At 32.9% G+C, this 15269-nt stretch overlaps 1 protein-coding gene across 1 annotated transcript in view; it reads right to left on the bottom strand.

The window, feature by feature from the left end:
- Positions 1 to 292: 292 nt before the first annotated feature.
- The window catches only part of USPL1 (ubiquitin specific peptidase like 1), a 36977-nt gene continuing 22000 nt past the window's right edge, over positions 293 to 15269 (bottom strand). Inside the window, exons 7-9 of the mRNA XM_031960742.1 lie at positions 12856 to 12981; positions 5419 to 5579; positions 293 to 2458 (exon numbers count right to left, since the gene is read on the bottom strand). Of these exons, the coding sequence (XP_031816602.1) occupies positions 522 to 2458; positions 5419 to 5579; positions 12856 to 12981 (2224 nt within the window). The 3' untranslated portion in view covers positions 293 to 521. The remainder of the gene's footprint in view (positions 2459 to 5418; positions 5580 to 12855; positions 12982 to 15269) is intronic.

The raw sequence follows: 15269 nt of genomic DNA on the forward strand, positions 1-15269 counted from the left end.
CTCTCCTACGAGTATAAAGAAGCAATATTTTGTTTACAATTATTTATTGAGAATTTACTGTCATCTATGCCATTCAAAGACTCCTTTAATAAAATCATTACATTTTCAACACAGAATCCCTATTTGGAGTCCATTAATAAGCTCTGTCTTACATTTTACTTAAAGTCCTGGTATTTATAAACTAGTTTTATCCTTAACTATAATTTTTAAATGGTAGAGATCAAAAGGTTGTCCTTTCTAAGTTGTAGAAAATTAAGCATTAGTTCCACAAAATAAAAAACTAACCCCCAAATGTTAGAAACAGAACTTTGATCATTTTAATTCAGAAATCAGAAGTGCTTTTTGGGAAATAAAGACTTCAGTATGTTACATTTTGTTCAAATAAACAATACATTACACAAACCAGTGTTTCTGATTTACATTTTGAGCACAGCCAGCGTGCAGTTTATTTGAAAACATAATTTAATATTTTTTCTAAAGCAATATTACAAATATTAAATTCTAAAAACACTGACAAACATTCAATTGTCAAACATATATTCATCAAAATGAGGTAAGTACTCTATGTCATCTGCTGAAGAACTTAATACTGAAGTGGAAAAAAATTCATCAAGAATATCTGTTTTTAGGGGATTTTCCAAGTTTAATGTTTTAGCACAAGAATTATTTGTTAATGAGTCTATCTGAACTTCATACTGACTTTGTTTTACAGGACTATAATAATTATGGTCTTTGCTAGGATATGAGGAAGAGAATCCACTGACAAAGTCACTAGGTATTGGTGTCATGTTATGATTATGTACCATCTCCAAATACTCACAATCATTTTCTCTTTCCCTTGGAAGTTCTGATGAGGCAACAGTTGTAGTAGAAGATAGTAATTCTGCTAAAAATTCTTCATGAGTTGGACTATTATGTAGGGCAATATTAGAATGTGTGGTATCTTTAGGTTTATTATCTGTGGCACTGATATGATCCTCAAGTTCCATTAAGAGGCCTTGTAATGACTCACATTCATTTTGAGATGCATCTTGGGGCAAAAGTTTTGTATTTTTCTTTGGAGATTTTCCATTTATTTGGAGAGCTTGAAGAGTGGCCAGCTTTTGCTTTTTTGCCTTAAGTTTTTTAAGAAGTTTTAGACGAAGTTTGTGAGTTTGACTCTCACGTGTCCCTGAAGAGATGTGATTTTCATTTCCATTAAAACTGTGCTTAGAAGATAGTCCATTAGAGAGGGACTGAACATTTTTATGCAAGGATTTAGTCAAAACCTTTGTACCTTCCTGAACTTCATCAGGTAGTAAAGTTGTACTTACATTTGATGGTGAAGAATTAAGAACTGGAAGTGAGTTGCATACAGACCTGGACATTTTCTTGGGCGCTTGAGGACTTGTTTGATTTGTTATACCTTTAGGTTTAAAGCCTCGAAAATTATTTGCCCTTTTAACCAAAGAGTTTAAGTCAGTTGTCTTTTGCAAATGGACCTTTCTTTCATTAGCTGAGGCACAAGACGGCATAAAAGAAACTCCCTTGTTTAGTAATCCTTTTACCCAACTTCCTACAAACTTTTTTTTCTGTGACTGTGAAGAATTATGTGTTGAATCCAGGACTGCACCTTGGGAATCTCTTGCAATATTATTTGCTGTTTTCAAATTAGACATTTGAGATAAGACACTTTGTTTTGATATAAGTTTTTCAACTGTTGGTGAAAGGATTGGACTTGATACAGCACCCTTCTCCAAGGCAGGTGGAGAAAATTTAACTTTTGTCTCTTGAATTTGTAATGGCTTCTCTCCTTGTGGAAGAGCAGTCACATGTACTGTGTTATTAATGCAGACAGTACCCGAAGTATTTTCTGGATTCAGCTGATCCGATTTCAAATCAATACTAGCATTTTGAGTTAGGATGCTTGCAGGTAGAGTTTGAGGTTGGACAAGGATTTCCTCATATGGAGCTGACTGTGAAGAAGCTAATACTGATTCTTGCTTTTGCAAAGTGTCCATGTCAACAACTGCCTTCTCCCTTATCAGAGGCTGATCTATCACAGGCTGATTTTCAATTGGATTGCCCTCAGAATCAACATGAATTTCTGTAAGTGTCAAAGTTATAACATCATTGTCTACCAAATCTTCTAGACCAGAAAGTAAATTGTATTCATGATCTGTGCCTATTCCATATTGTGGATCAGTAGTTGGAGTACTCAAAATATTGTCTTGATCAAATGTTGAAAACATCTCAGTGGCAGCATCACCATCAGAACACAATGCCAGAGATTCTGGTTTAGAATCACTCAAGCTGAAACTTTCTATATTTTGAACTGGAAACTCTATACTGGATTGTTCTACTGTTTTAGAAATGTTTCTTTCCCAGATAACAATGTGAATCTCTGAAGCAGGAACTTCAAATCTCTGATGTCTTTTACAGTACGGTCCTTTTAAATCATCACATTCTAGCCAAGTTCCTGAAAAAATAAAGAGAACAACTTAAACACTCAAAGGTTACTCAGTTTGTATATGTGCAACCTCCCTCCCTTAAAATCAAAAATGACTATTTTTTCCCTCTTCTGCTTCTATATTTGACTACTGCATAATCCTTCACAACAGAGTCTATCTTTATGACAGCACCTGTCTCAGACAAATGCTTAAAGGTCCTTCCCTTTAATAATAAAGGTATTGTTCTTCTATGTCAATTCTGAAGAATTAAAGCAGTAATATGGATAGTTCAGTTTGCCCTGTGTCTCTCCCTACCTTCTAGCCCCTCAATATTTAAAAAAATCACCATGCCCAAAAATTAAGTCTCAAAAACAATTTTGTTAGAAAGATAATTTTTGGTTAACTGAGTTAAAAGAATGAATGTATAGATATAAAAGGCTATGGCATAAGTTTTTTTGTTTTGTTTTGTTTTCTGCTGAGGCAATTGGGGTTAAGTGACTTCCCCAGGATCACACAGCTGGGAAGTGTTAAGTTATCTGAGAACAGGTCCTCCTGATTTCAGGGCTGGTGCTCTATCCACTGCATTACCTAGCTGCCCCAGGGCATAAGTTTTTAAATCCTGTCAGAAGATAACAAAAAGATCTGTTTATTTAATATATTTTCAATATAATAAAATTATAGTAGAATTTCAACACTTTCTTTCTTTCTGACAACTGTAAGCTACTACAATCTATTCCTATAGTCTCTGATACCTACAAGCAGAAAGTGCTTCAAGTCATATTTATTCTTTTAACCTCTTTGATTACTGAACTCTTTTTCAAATCTTCTACAACTCAGCAGATAAAAAGACAATATCATTTTTTCTAACAAACAACAATTTTTTTTTTTTTTTTTTGCATAGGTAGAAATAAGATGAGAGTCAATGATTTAACTGATTAGCTGATCTCAAGGACAGGCAAATATATAATAAATATAATCCTCTATGTTATGAGCTATTTCAATAACAAAAGTGCAATCTATTATCAAAATATTGGAACAATATAAAGAAATCTTTGTCTTTCTTTTTCCATTATTTTCTTTTTCAATTTTTCACATCTATAACTTGCTGAAAAGAGTGGAAGTTGAGACAATGATTAAACAGTAAACTGAGTGAATGGCACTGGTGGAACCCATAAAGGTAACAAAAATACCAGGTGCTGGTAGAGCCTATTTTTTTAAATTTTTGTCTTTAGACCCCAATAATGTATATATTTGTATATATGAATCAATGAATATTTATTGAAAGCACGGCTCCAAAAAAGGTAAAGGAGAAGACAACTTCCCCACTTCTTTGAAGAGGTGGGATGCCACCAAGTGTAGAACACTGCATTTATTTTCCAAACACATTTTCCAAAATGAGATATTGATCAAAAAATTAATTTTCTTCTTCTTTGTATTTTTTTTTCCCTCTTCAAAAAGTATCCCTTCTTAAATGGAACAAAACTCTGAGAGGGGGAAAGGGAGAGATTCTGAGAGAAATTTAAGCAATGTAAAAATAAGAAGAGATCAATAACATTTCCAAGAAAATATATGCTTATTGAAGACTTCATTTTCTAGTAAAAACAAAAGTTTATAATAAATCAAGAAAGTTAACAGTCACTTATATCATCCTTACTATATGCCACATACTATGTTAATAAGGAAAAGAGTTAAACTCAGTATGATAAAAGTGGAGAAGCTTCCCAAAGAAGCAGCAAGGCAAGGCACATCCCAAGGATTACATGCCAATAGCTAACTTGTCCTCACTTTGAGAAAACCTTTACTTTTCAAAATAACCCAATATTTCCATTGCATATAATACAACCACCACAAATATACTGAATTCCAGCAACTGTGAGGAAGAAAGGAGGGGAAGGAACAACACTTCATAGACACCAACTTTTATAGAGAAGATGTACGTTATGTTCCTGACATATATAAACAAGGCAACTCCCATTATGCCATGCAAAACAAAAAGGATGGGGTTTAAAGAGGTTTAAAGAGAATGAGAAATCAAGGATACATGTAGAGGAGTTGGCTTTGGAAAGAAGAGTTACTTCTTCATCAAAGATGAGCAAAGGAGACAAAAATGGGGGAATAACATGAAGGCAATTTTAAGTGGAGGGAGGGGGAAAGAAAGAAAAAGAAAGAGACAGAGACACAGAGAGATACATAGAGAGACAGAGTGGGAAGAGGGAGAGAAGGAATTTATTGAAAACCAATTTCTATTTTTTCAGTAAAATATGAGTCAAATTTTCAAATTAAAGGGTCAGGGCAGAGAGTGGCATGAGACATGAGAAAAGACAAAGTTGCTAATACCAGCTATACAGACTAAAAAGAATCAATCAGGGAGAAATAAAAGCTTTGCTGTAGTTACTGTTAGCCCAAATGAACTTTTAAAACTAAAATATAGATTCATTATTACATATATATCACCTTTGAGGAGAGAAAAGAGACACAATTTTGAATCAATAAATGCTTAAGTTTGGAATACAGGCACTGGGCAAATGTAACTATATGAATTTCATTTCTGGGAGTCAAGCTTATCACTTTCATGAGCTTAGTCTAAATAAAGCAGAAAATTTTTATTTAATAATTATATCTGAGAATAGATAAACCACAACAAAAAATGTTAAAAGAATTTTAAGGAATTTTTCTTTAGCTTTCTCTATTTAAGACCTTTAGTAGAATGAGCAAATTCCCCTCTGATTGTTCTTTACATGTGGACACATACATGTTATTTATGCATGAATATGTGCACATGTCCATACACACACCACATCCCTAAGTCAATAAGGCTTTTCTCTATTTAAAGGGAAGGATAAAAAAGATTGCAAACTTAATTTGAATTCTTAACTACATACATGAATCAACCAGAATTATCAAAAGAAAGTAATTATTGTCTATTTTGAAAATTACTTTAAAACTTCATTCTTAATAGTATGAGTTGCAAAAAGCCAGTTATACTTACCATCAGAATTCAAAATCCAAGTTATAAAATGTTTCTCATTCATTTGATATTGAATCACACAAGTTATTTGGTAGAAAAAACCTTCAAAATGAAATGAATAGAACTGCAAGTCATTACTCAGCAAGCCTTCTACAAAGTGTAGCATAAATACTGAAGATACTCTAGAGAGAAACAGAAAAGAGAAGTCAAACAAATAAGACCATATGTCTTGTTATACAAAAGACATTCTGAAGCTAACAAGTCACATACAATTCATTTTCAGGGCTGACTTGTTTGAACACATTGAAGCAATATTTTTTTTTTTTGAGACCCTCCAGATGTGTTTCTTAATTAGAACCTTTAGAACTCTTTTATAAGTATGTAACACAAAACTCTCCTCAGAAGAGTTATCACTCACAGTTGGAAGCTATCATACAATCAGGTTCTATCACAGTCCATTAAGCAAAAATTGATTTGCAAAATATACCCATTATGTTTTATAAGGAAATCTTTAAGTAGCCATAGCCATCTTGCACAATCAAACTCAGACCCTGAAAAATAATTCTTTGAGATTTCCCCAAATTAGTTGTTCTCTAACTAGCAATTAAAAAAAAAAGAAAGAAAGAAAGAAAACATTTTAAAATGTAAGGAAATCAGGAAAAAATGGGAAGAATGTTATTTAACTGATGCAGAGTGAAGTAAATAGAATCAGGACAACAATATAAACTGACAAAGAAAGAACACTAAAAGGAAGTCAAACCTGAGCTTTTATAATAATTAATCTTTCTCTTGTTGAACAGATTATGAAACATACTTCTCCTGGTAAAGAAGTGGGGATAATACAGGTAGAGTGTCATGCAACTGATCACTGTGCTACCTGGTTCTGTTTAACAGTTTTGTTATGTGGAAAGGTTTACTGGTTAAGGCCAAGGTGAGAAAGGCCATCTGCAGAGTTAAAAAATTTAATATAAGAAAGAATCAATAAAATCATTTAAAAATATACCAATTTCATGTAATCTTAGGCTGCTTTAAGGAAAGTATAGTATTCCAGCTCAAAGACAGCTAAGTGGCACAAGATGCCAGGCCCGGAATCAGGAAGACTCATCTTCCATAGTTCAATAGCTATGTGATCCTAGACAAGTCACTTTACCCTGTTGGTTCCGTTTCCTCAACTGTAAAATGAGCTGGAAAAAGAAATGACAAACCACTCCAGTATCTCTGCCAAAAAAATCCCAAATAGGATCACAAAGAGTCAGACATGAATGAAAACAATTAAACAATAAAGAACTTTTTGGTCTTATTCAGGATATTGTACTCAATTCTAGAAACAACATTTTAGTATGGCTACTGATGGTCTAGTTGTGATGGTTTTTCACTGTATGATAGCAAGACAAGAGCCATGAATCACTGATTTGGTGTGAAGAAGACAGATACAGTAATCCAGGAATGGATTTTGGGAAAAAATGTATGGTAACAGAACAAGAGGCCATGGGATTCCAGGAAGGAAGATAAAAGTGAAGATAACCTTGCTAACTAAAGTCATTGTTAAAAGGAAGAAAGTGAGGCCACATGGAAGCAGATTGTGAAGGACTATGAATAGCTCTAACAGAGATAATGCAAAGGGGAATGGACTGGGGAGGCTAGGGAGTTCCCCTTCACTGGAGGTCTTAAGTAAAGGCTTGATAACCACCTGTTGAGTACAGAGTGGAGGGGATTTTTGTTTAGATACTAATCCGACTAAATGGATTATGATCCCTTCCAAACCTAAAATTGTATTTGGAAGAAGAGTTTTAACTTGTAAAAACAAAAGAATGGAAGAAAAAAAGCCCTAAAATAATTTCTTGGGAACTAAAGTTTCAAAATTCTATCTCCAATACTGCTGAAGAAAAAAAAAAGAATTGCCAAATCTATGGATTACCTTTAAATCACCGTGATGTTGGGCCCTAAATTAAGTATGAATGAAAGTGTACCTTCTACTGATTTTTCAAAAACTGTCAAAACTCAGTTTCTCAAAATGTCCAGCTGAAATGAACTTCAGTGTTTCTTATTATTTTAAATTAATCACATAATTATTACAAATTATTTCTAATTATGCATTCAGCTGGAATGCAATCAAATCTTCAAACTGCAAATACCTCTTACTATGTAGAATATATTTACCCCCCCTCCCCAAATTGCCTATACGGCAAAATTCTAAGTATTTGATCTATTTCCCCATTTTTTCCCTATCATAAAACTAAAGATGTGTTTCTTTCTAAGCCTTTAACGCCTAATTCTCCATTTCTTATTATATATCAAAAGAGTCACACCACACTCTACTTCTGATTTATGAAAGTATGTATCATATCTGCAGCCTGGATGCTTAAAACCTCTTTCAAACACTCTGTACTTCATTCATAAAAATAGTATGACCCAAATCTGTATCATCTTAACATCGAAAATCATTCTTTTCTCAATGTTTTGGCCAATGATTTAACTAAATACCATTAAATATAAAGAAATAGTTTGCAAGAAAAATCAGAAGTCATTCTAATTCTTTCTAATTTTTAACCTTTACCAACTTAGGTTGAAGGATTAAATAGAAAAAAACTTAGGATATAGCAAGCATTTATTAAATGTCTTCTATATACCAGGAGCTGTGTTGAATGCTAGAAACCCAAAGACAAAACTTAAATAGATCCTGCCTTAAAGAAGCTTTTATTTTAATAGAGAAAGCAACATGTACACGAAAATAAATATAAAATAGATGGATCAAAGTGAAATGAGCAGAACTGGAAAACATCGTACAGTGTCAGCAACATTATGATGACCAACTATGAATGACTCAGCTCTTCTCAGCAACATAATAAGACAAGTACAAAGGACTCATGATGGAAAATAGATAAAGAACTGAATGCAAATTGAAACATCCTTTTTTCACTTTTTTTTTTTTAGTTTTTTTCTTTTTGAGTCATTTTTCTTTAACTGTGACTAATACAGAAAATATATTTTACATGTTAACATATGTATAATCTATATTAAATTGCCTACCATTTTAGAAAGAAGGGAGGGGAAAGAAGGGAGATAGAATAATCTTGAACTCAAAATCTTGTAAAAATGAATGCAAAAAGTTGTCTTTCAACATGAGGTCATTCAAGGAAATTCCAATAGACTTGTGATGAAAAGTGCCATCTGCACCTAGAAAGAGAACTATGGACACTGAATATGGATCAAAGCATAGTATTTTCATCTTTTTTGTTGTTAATGTTGTTTGTTTACTTGGTTTTTTCTTCTTTTTTTTTCCTTGTGCAATATGACAGATATGGAAATATGTTTACAAGAACTGTACATGTTTAACCTCTATTGGATTGTCTGCTGCCTTGGGGTTGGAGAGGAAGGGGGAGAGAGAAAAATTCGTAACACAGGGTTTTGCAAAGGTGAATATTGAAAAGTATTTTTGCATATATTTGTAAAAATAAAATACCATTGAATAATAAAAAAGAAAAACAATTAAAAATAGATCAATCAGGTAAGGCCTCATATATAAGAAGGGGTACTTGAGTTAAGCTTTGAAAGAAACAAAGATTCTAAAAGGCAGAAATCAGGAAGTCTATTCTAGCCTTTGCAAAGACACAGAGATGGAAAATAAAGAGTATCATATTTTAAGGAAGAACAAGGTCGGTTTGGCTGGATCATAGCATGTGAGGCTAATGTATAAAAAACTGAGAAAATTGGTGGAATAAACGTTAAACAAGGGTTTAGTGATCAGACATTCACATTATGAAAATCAGACAGATCTTTTGTTGAGCATAGTCTGAAGAAAGCTGAAACTTGATACCAAATAATAAGATAGGAAGAAAATGTAATAATCCAGGCAAAAGGTGACTATCCTAAAAAAATGATTTTATTCTTCAGCCAAGTAGGAGGCAGATTTGAATGATACCCATTTTGTAGATTATTAGCCTCTTGGTGCTAAGCAATAACTTAAGTATCAGTGCCTAAGGTGAAATGAAATAAAGCAAAACTGAATTAGTTATTTGTTCTGAATTCTAATTCAAAATTCTGAATTCTCTGGAAACCTTCTCACAATGACTCTTTTTTACTTTTTCTTTTCTTTGATCCCTTGGGAACTATTTCCTTCAATTCAGTTCTTATCAACTCAGAACATGCACAGCTGAGGTTTCCTAGGCTCAATGATCACACAATTCTAGAAACGAAAGTCCTCTAATCCAAACAGATTTGCCATCACCTACTACAATACCACCTTTGTCTGAAGACCCTACATGCATAAGAACTTGCTTTTACTTTTTTCCATAGGGAACTAAAATTTGCCTCTCTGGGGTCAAATGTCAGATGGGGTCTGATGTCTCTTTCCAATTCTACTCCTAATTCTTCAACCCTTGGAGTGATTGGGTTTGAGCTTCCCTCACCACCCCAAAAATGCTCCATTTTATCAACATCCTTCCCCAAGTATGTCATCCAAAACTACTCAATGCCTGGGTAAGAGCCTAAGGGTGGGAAGGAAACACACTACATCAACGCTGGGAAAGAAACACATTACCTCAACCCTAGAATGAAACACTTGTAGGAAGATATTAATAGAATGGACATTGTCTGTCCTGTGAGAAAGGATGAGATTTCAAGGCCTATATCCAATCAAATCTACTATCTTAAGATGTCAGCCCAGTTTTTTAAACAGCAATCCTAACTTGCTCCATAAATTTATGTGAATTTTAATTGCTTCCTAAGATATGTCACAGATTCCTTCTCACAGAAGAGTAGTCAATGTATGCTATGCTAATGATCTGAAGAATGTTAAAGGTAAAATTGTTCAATGTTCTAATCAAATAACTTGTAAAAAAACTCACAACTTAACTGTTATAGATTATGCAAGGTTTTCATAAGCTCCTTGTAAAATTTTAAACTAACACCTAAGAATATGAGATTTAATAAAAATAATGTATAAATGATAATTTTTTAAAATGTAATACACTATAAAAATAAATACAATGTTTTTCTATCTCAGATCTTTTCATAAAAAAAGGCCACTATAGATGACAGAGTAATTTGTCTCTTCTACTTAGCATAATTGAAATCCTTATTAGCTGTGAGTTTACTTTCCACATTTCCAGAAAAGAGATTGAACATCTGTAAAAAAGAAAAAAAATTAACCATTTTGAATGGAAATTCACCTTGTAATTGAGTATATTTAAAAGAAACATACTTTGTAAGTGATAAACCACTCATCGGGGTAACTGATGAGATAGAGCAGGATAACTAATACTAGTTAAAGTTAACTCATACTAGTTAAAAGAGTGGAAAACACTTCTACAGAACCCATTAAAATTAAAAAAAAAAAATACTGCCAAAAAAATAACCAAGATAGGCTAAGTCATAACTGAGATTTTCCTCAGAAAGCAAATTAACAGAGTATAGGCCAATGACAGGATCATATTCTTGCCAATATGATTTAATAATATGGTCTTTTAAAAAATGAAATAGTAAATGTGTCAAATCATTCACTGATTTAAATTCATACTTATTTATTATAAGCACAAGAACTCTGTAGGTACTAAAAGAGATGGAAAGATAAATGAGGCATATATAATCCATGCCTTTAATATATGTAAAACTTAAAAGAGGAGGTGACATGTTCCCAGACAACTATAATGAAAACTATCACGTTAGAGCATGAGAGGTACAAACAGGTACCATTTGAGCTCAATTTTGGCTAGGCAGGAGGAAGAGAGAAAGTATTCATAAAGAAGATGTCATCTAGAGGCATGTAGGTGGTACAGTGGATAAAGCACCAGCTCTGAAATCAGGAAGACCTGAGTTCAAATCTGGTCTCACTTAAAACTTCCTAGCTGTGTGATCCTGGGCAAGTCACTTAACCCCAATTGCCTCAGGGGGAAAAAAAAAGATGGCCTCTGAGTTGGATCTTGAAATCTAGACAGGATTTCCATAAGTGGATACGAGACAAAAAAATGACAAGCATGATTTACACAAAACCATGGACCTATGTATGTCTAAGAGATTATTTTGTTTGTTAAAATATATGAAAATAAGTGGTATGAAATAATGCTGAAAAAAAAAATTAAAGTCAGATGATGGAAGGCTTTAGATGCCAGGTAACTGGAAGTCACTAAAGACTTCTGAGCTGGAGAATATTATTAGATCTATGTTTTAGATCTAAGATTAATTTGGCATTGGCATTGACAATTGACAGCAGAAAGACTAGTCAGAAAACTATTATAATAATTCAATGAGAGGTAATGCGAGACCCTGAAATGACTGAAATGTTGGCAGTAGGCATGAAGAAGAGTGAATAGATGGGAGGTGTTGTAAAGGTAAATTCAACAGTATTTGGTCACTAAGAGAGTAAAGTAGGGATAGGAACTGAAGATAGCAATGCTGTTATGAATATGGGAAATTAGGAGGAGACACAGATTTCAGAGGAAAGAATAATGAAACTAAGTTTAAACATACTACACTGAAGAGGCTAGCAGGATATCTTGGCAGAGATTGAACTTAGGATAAGAGTAAGCAATTAGAAATTGCCATTTGAAAGACGAGAGTTAAAGACTAGAAATTAGCATTTACTTATAGCTCTAGCTATAGGAATGGAAATATGAATAAGGAAAAGCACATAAAGAGATGAGAGAAGAAACTTGTGATACACCTAGATTAAGGAGCACAGGCAGAAAATAGTAAATCAGTTAGAAGAGCTAAGAGGCTTGAGGGGATCACTCCATAGGGGAACATTACTTTGAAACTGCATTAAAGTATCTCTTATATATATATATAAATATACTCCTATATCTAGATATGTTATACAGATATAGATAATATATAATTTAGTTTTCAATTAACAATTAGACTTTTATCTATCATATTTACAAATCTGGTTACTAAAAGTTGTAAAATAGCCTAAGGACTATATGAAAATCCACTTTATTGAAGATCTATGTTGATAGCAAAACACAAATGTAAAGGTTCCAATTTCAAAATTAAACATTGCATCAGGATTTTTGTTAGCTATATAAAACATCACCTTGGCTCTAGTTTTCCTTCAAGAGGAAGGTCTATCAAAGAGGAGGCCAAACTGGGTCTCATTGATTCTAATTCCTCCTTCTTGCTGCCAGCTGGCACAAACTAGGGAAAAATCAACTAGACTTGAGAAGATCTACTCTATCCCATCTTAACTGCTCCCTCCCACAAATGATCTTGAGAAGGGCCACCAGGCCTGAAGAGATCTGTTTATGTGGAAAATACATGGGAGGTCATTCATGTCCAGACTCCTTCAATTACTATTATCAACCATACTTCACCCTGTAATATTACAATTTGATTAATTAAAAATATTTTATAATGAAAAATAGTATCTTTAGGTTTATGGGTTACGTAATACTTCACATTTTAAAACACACCTACACCTATATACAACTATACTAGTTACTGGAAGAAAATTGAACTTACTTTTCCAAGACCATTCTTCTTCTTTGTAATTTGCTTTTACAACTATTACATGGACCAAAATGGACAGCATCAAGTGGATGCCATTCAGGTATTACGTTTGTGAAGGTTATCAGACTCTTTGAACACCTAGGTAAAATGAAGTACATACCTTGTTATGTTCATTAGAATATTTCTAGCATTTATTTCTCCAGCTTAATTCACTTTAGAAAGTTCAAAACTGCTTTAAAAAATAAGACAAGGAACTTTAGCATTTAAAAAAAAAAAGACAAGGAACTTTAGCTTTTTCCAAAATGATTAATGTGGCACGCATGTCAGCATTCACAATGACTTTAAATATAATGGCTTTAATCATTTAAAATTTTAAATGAGTGAGGTGTGGTAACACATGGCTATAATTCCTGCTATTGAGGGAAGCTGAGGCTAGAATATATCTTGGGCTCTGGAGCTTTGTGCTATAGGGGGTTTAAGCCAATCAAAGCATCCAAACTAAATTTTCCATTGAAACTGAGCTCCAAAGAGCAGGGAGCAACCCTCCTTAGGGGTTTATGAACACATGTCAGAAATGGAAAAGGTCAAAATTTTTAAAGAAAAATATGGCTAGCATTTAAGAGAAGAAAAAGTTGGTTGAAATTATGTATTAGTAAAAATATATGTTGTTCCAGTTTCTTGCACATTTTTATGAGAGTACAACATGTATTATCTAAGAACTTCTTAAGCAAGGCTGCATGAAAAAATGTTTTTCACTGAAGCTAATCAAAAGAATATATTAAGCACCTATTATGTCCCAGGCATTATGCCAAGCATTTTACAATTATTATCTTACTTGATCTTCAGACAAGCCTGAAAAGTAGGTGCTATTATTAGGACCTCATTTTACATGTGAGGAAACTGAGGCTAACAGATCAACTGATGTGCCCAGGACACACAGTTAGTGAATTCAAATCTTCCTGATTCCAAGCCAAGTTTCTCTATCCACCATAACTCACTTAAGACAGAAATCCCTCTCCAAAACAAGAAAGAAAGAAAGAAAAGAAAGAAAGAAAATCCATCTGAGAAAGCTAGGTTTAATTTATAACAATGTTTAATAGTGATCAAGCATCATAAATATGCTAAGCTCTACCATATTGAAAATCGAAAACTCTAAAGAAGGCTGAAAAGATTTTACTGTTTTAAAAATGATTATAAAGATCACAATAGATGTTTTGAGCAAGAGAAATTAGCAAGTTTATCAACTATAGTTCTTAGTCTCTAAATTCTGAAGGCAAATTGATAAAATAGTTTTCTCTTTTTTGCATTTCATATCACTGTCAACGGAAAATCACTTTGATATACTGGTAGTGCCTAAGTAAAGCTTAATTTGGAGAATCAATGTTGAAAATAGAATATTTAACAGAACAAATAAATGAATTTGGTCGATATTCTTCCCTTGTAGTGGGTATTGGCTATTTCAGCTTCCAGCTATAACAAATATGCTAAGAAAAGTTTGATAACCTGCTAATTTCACTTTCAACTTTGCTTTTAGTTAGTTTTGCTCCTTAAAAAAAAAAGGAGAGAAAAAGAAGCAAAGTAATTTGACATCAAATCTATGTGAATACTACCAAAGATTTTAATAGAAAACAACTCTCAGTGATTCCTTCCATTGTAAAAAGTCTCAAGTTTGCAATAATAATGGAGTCAGTTTAAATGATCATATAAAATGCCAAAATACAAGATAACCATCATTGTGATTTTAAATCAAACTACCTTAGAACAGAAAATAGTCTCAAGGCACTTAAAAAAAAAAAAATCTCATTTGTTTGTTTAAAAAAGTATTCTCAGTCTTACAAATTAGTGATATTTGTATTTTTCCTTGAACTGTTTAGCCACTTTGGAAGTTACATGATATAAGGACTTAATGTTGCCCAGCTTTGCCCACAATTTCATTTTTCCAAGTTCTAGCCACGGCCTTTTCTTGTTTTTTTTCATTAATAAAAGATAAACTATTTTCTAACTGTGAAGATATTACTTTGTTTATGTCTGAAACAGCTGCCAGAAAAATTAGCTAATAAAGTTAAAATCTCACTACTCCCCTCAAAAATCTTTCTACTAATAAATATATCTGAAATCAGTATTTTCTAGTTTATTAGTGAATACAAGAATCAAATAAAAGATCTATTTTCATGTGTAATCTGAATGTATTAAACTAGACCCTTAAGAGGCTACTGTAACCAAACTTTTCATTTGACAGATATGGTTTAAGTAATTTGCCTCATTAATTCAGATCTCGTGAATCCAAATCTAGTCCTCCTTGAATTATACAAATCTGCATGGATGACAAAAAGAAATTTGTACCTAACTTTAGGCTTCCAAACAACTCATCACCTCCTCTCATCCTCTAAGAAAGGAAGAAAGCACAGATATATAGCTGAATCTCT

The sequence above is a fragment of the Sarcophilus harrisii genome, chromosome 3, assembly GCF_902635505.1.
Source record: "Sarcophilus harrisii chromosome 3, mSarHar1.11, whole genome shotgun sequence".
In the NCBI taxonomy this organism is placed as follows: Eukaryota; Metazoa; Chordata; class Mammalia; order Dasyuromorphia; family Dasyuridae; genus Sarcophilus; species Sarcophilus harrisii.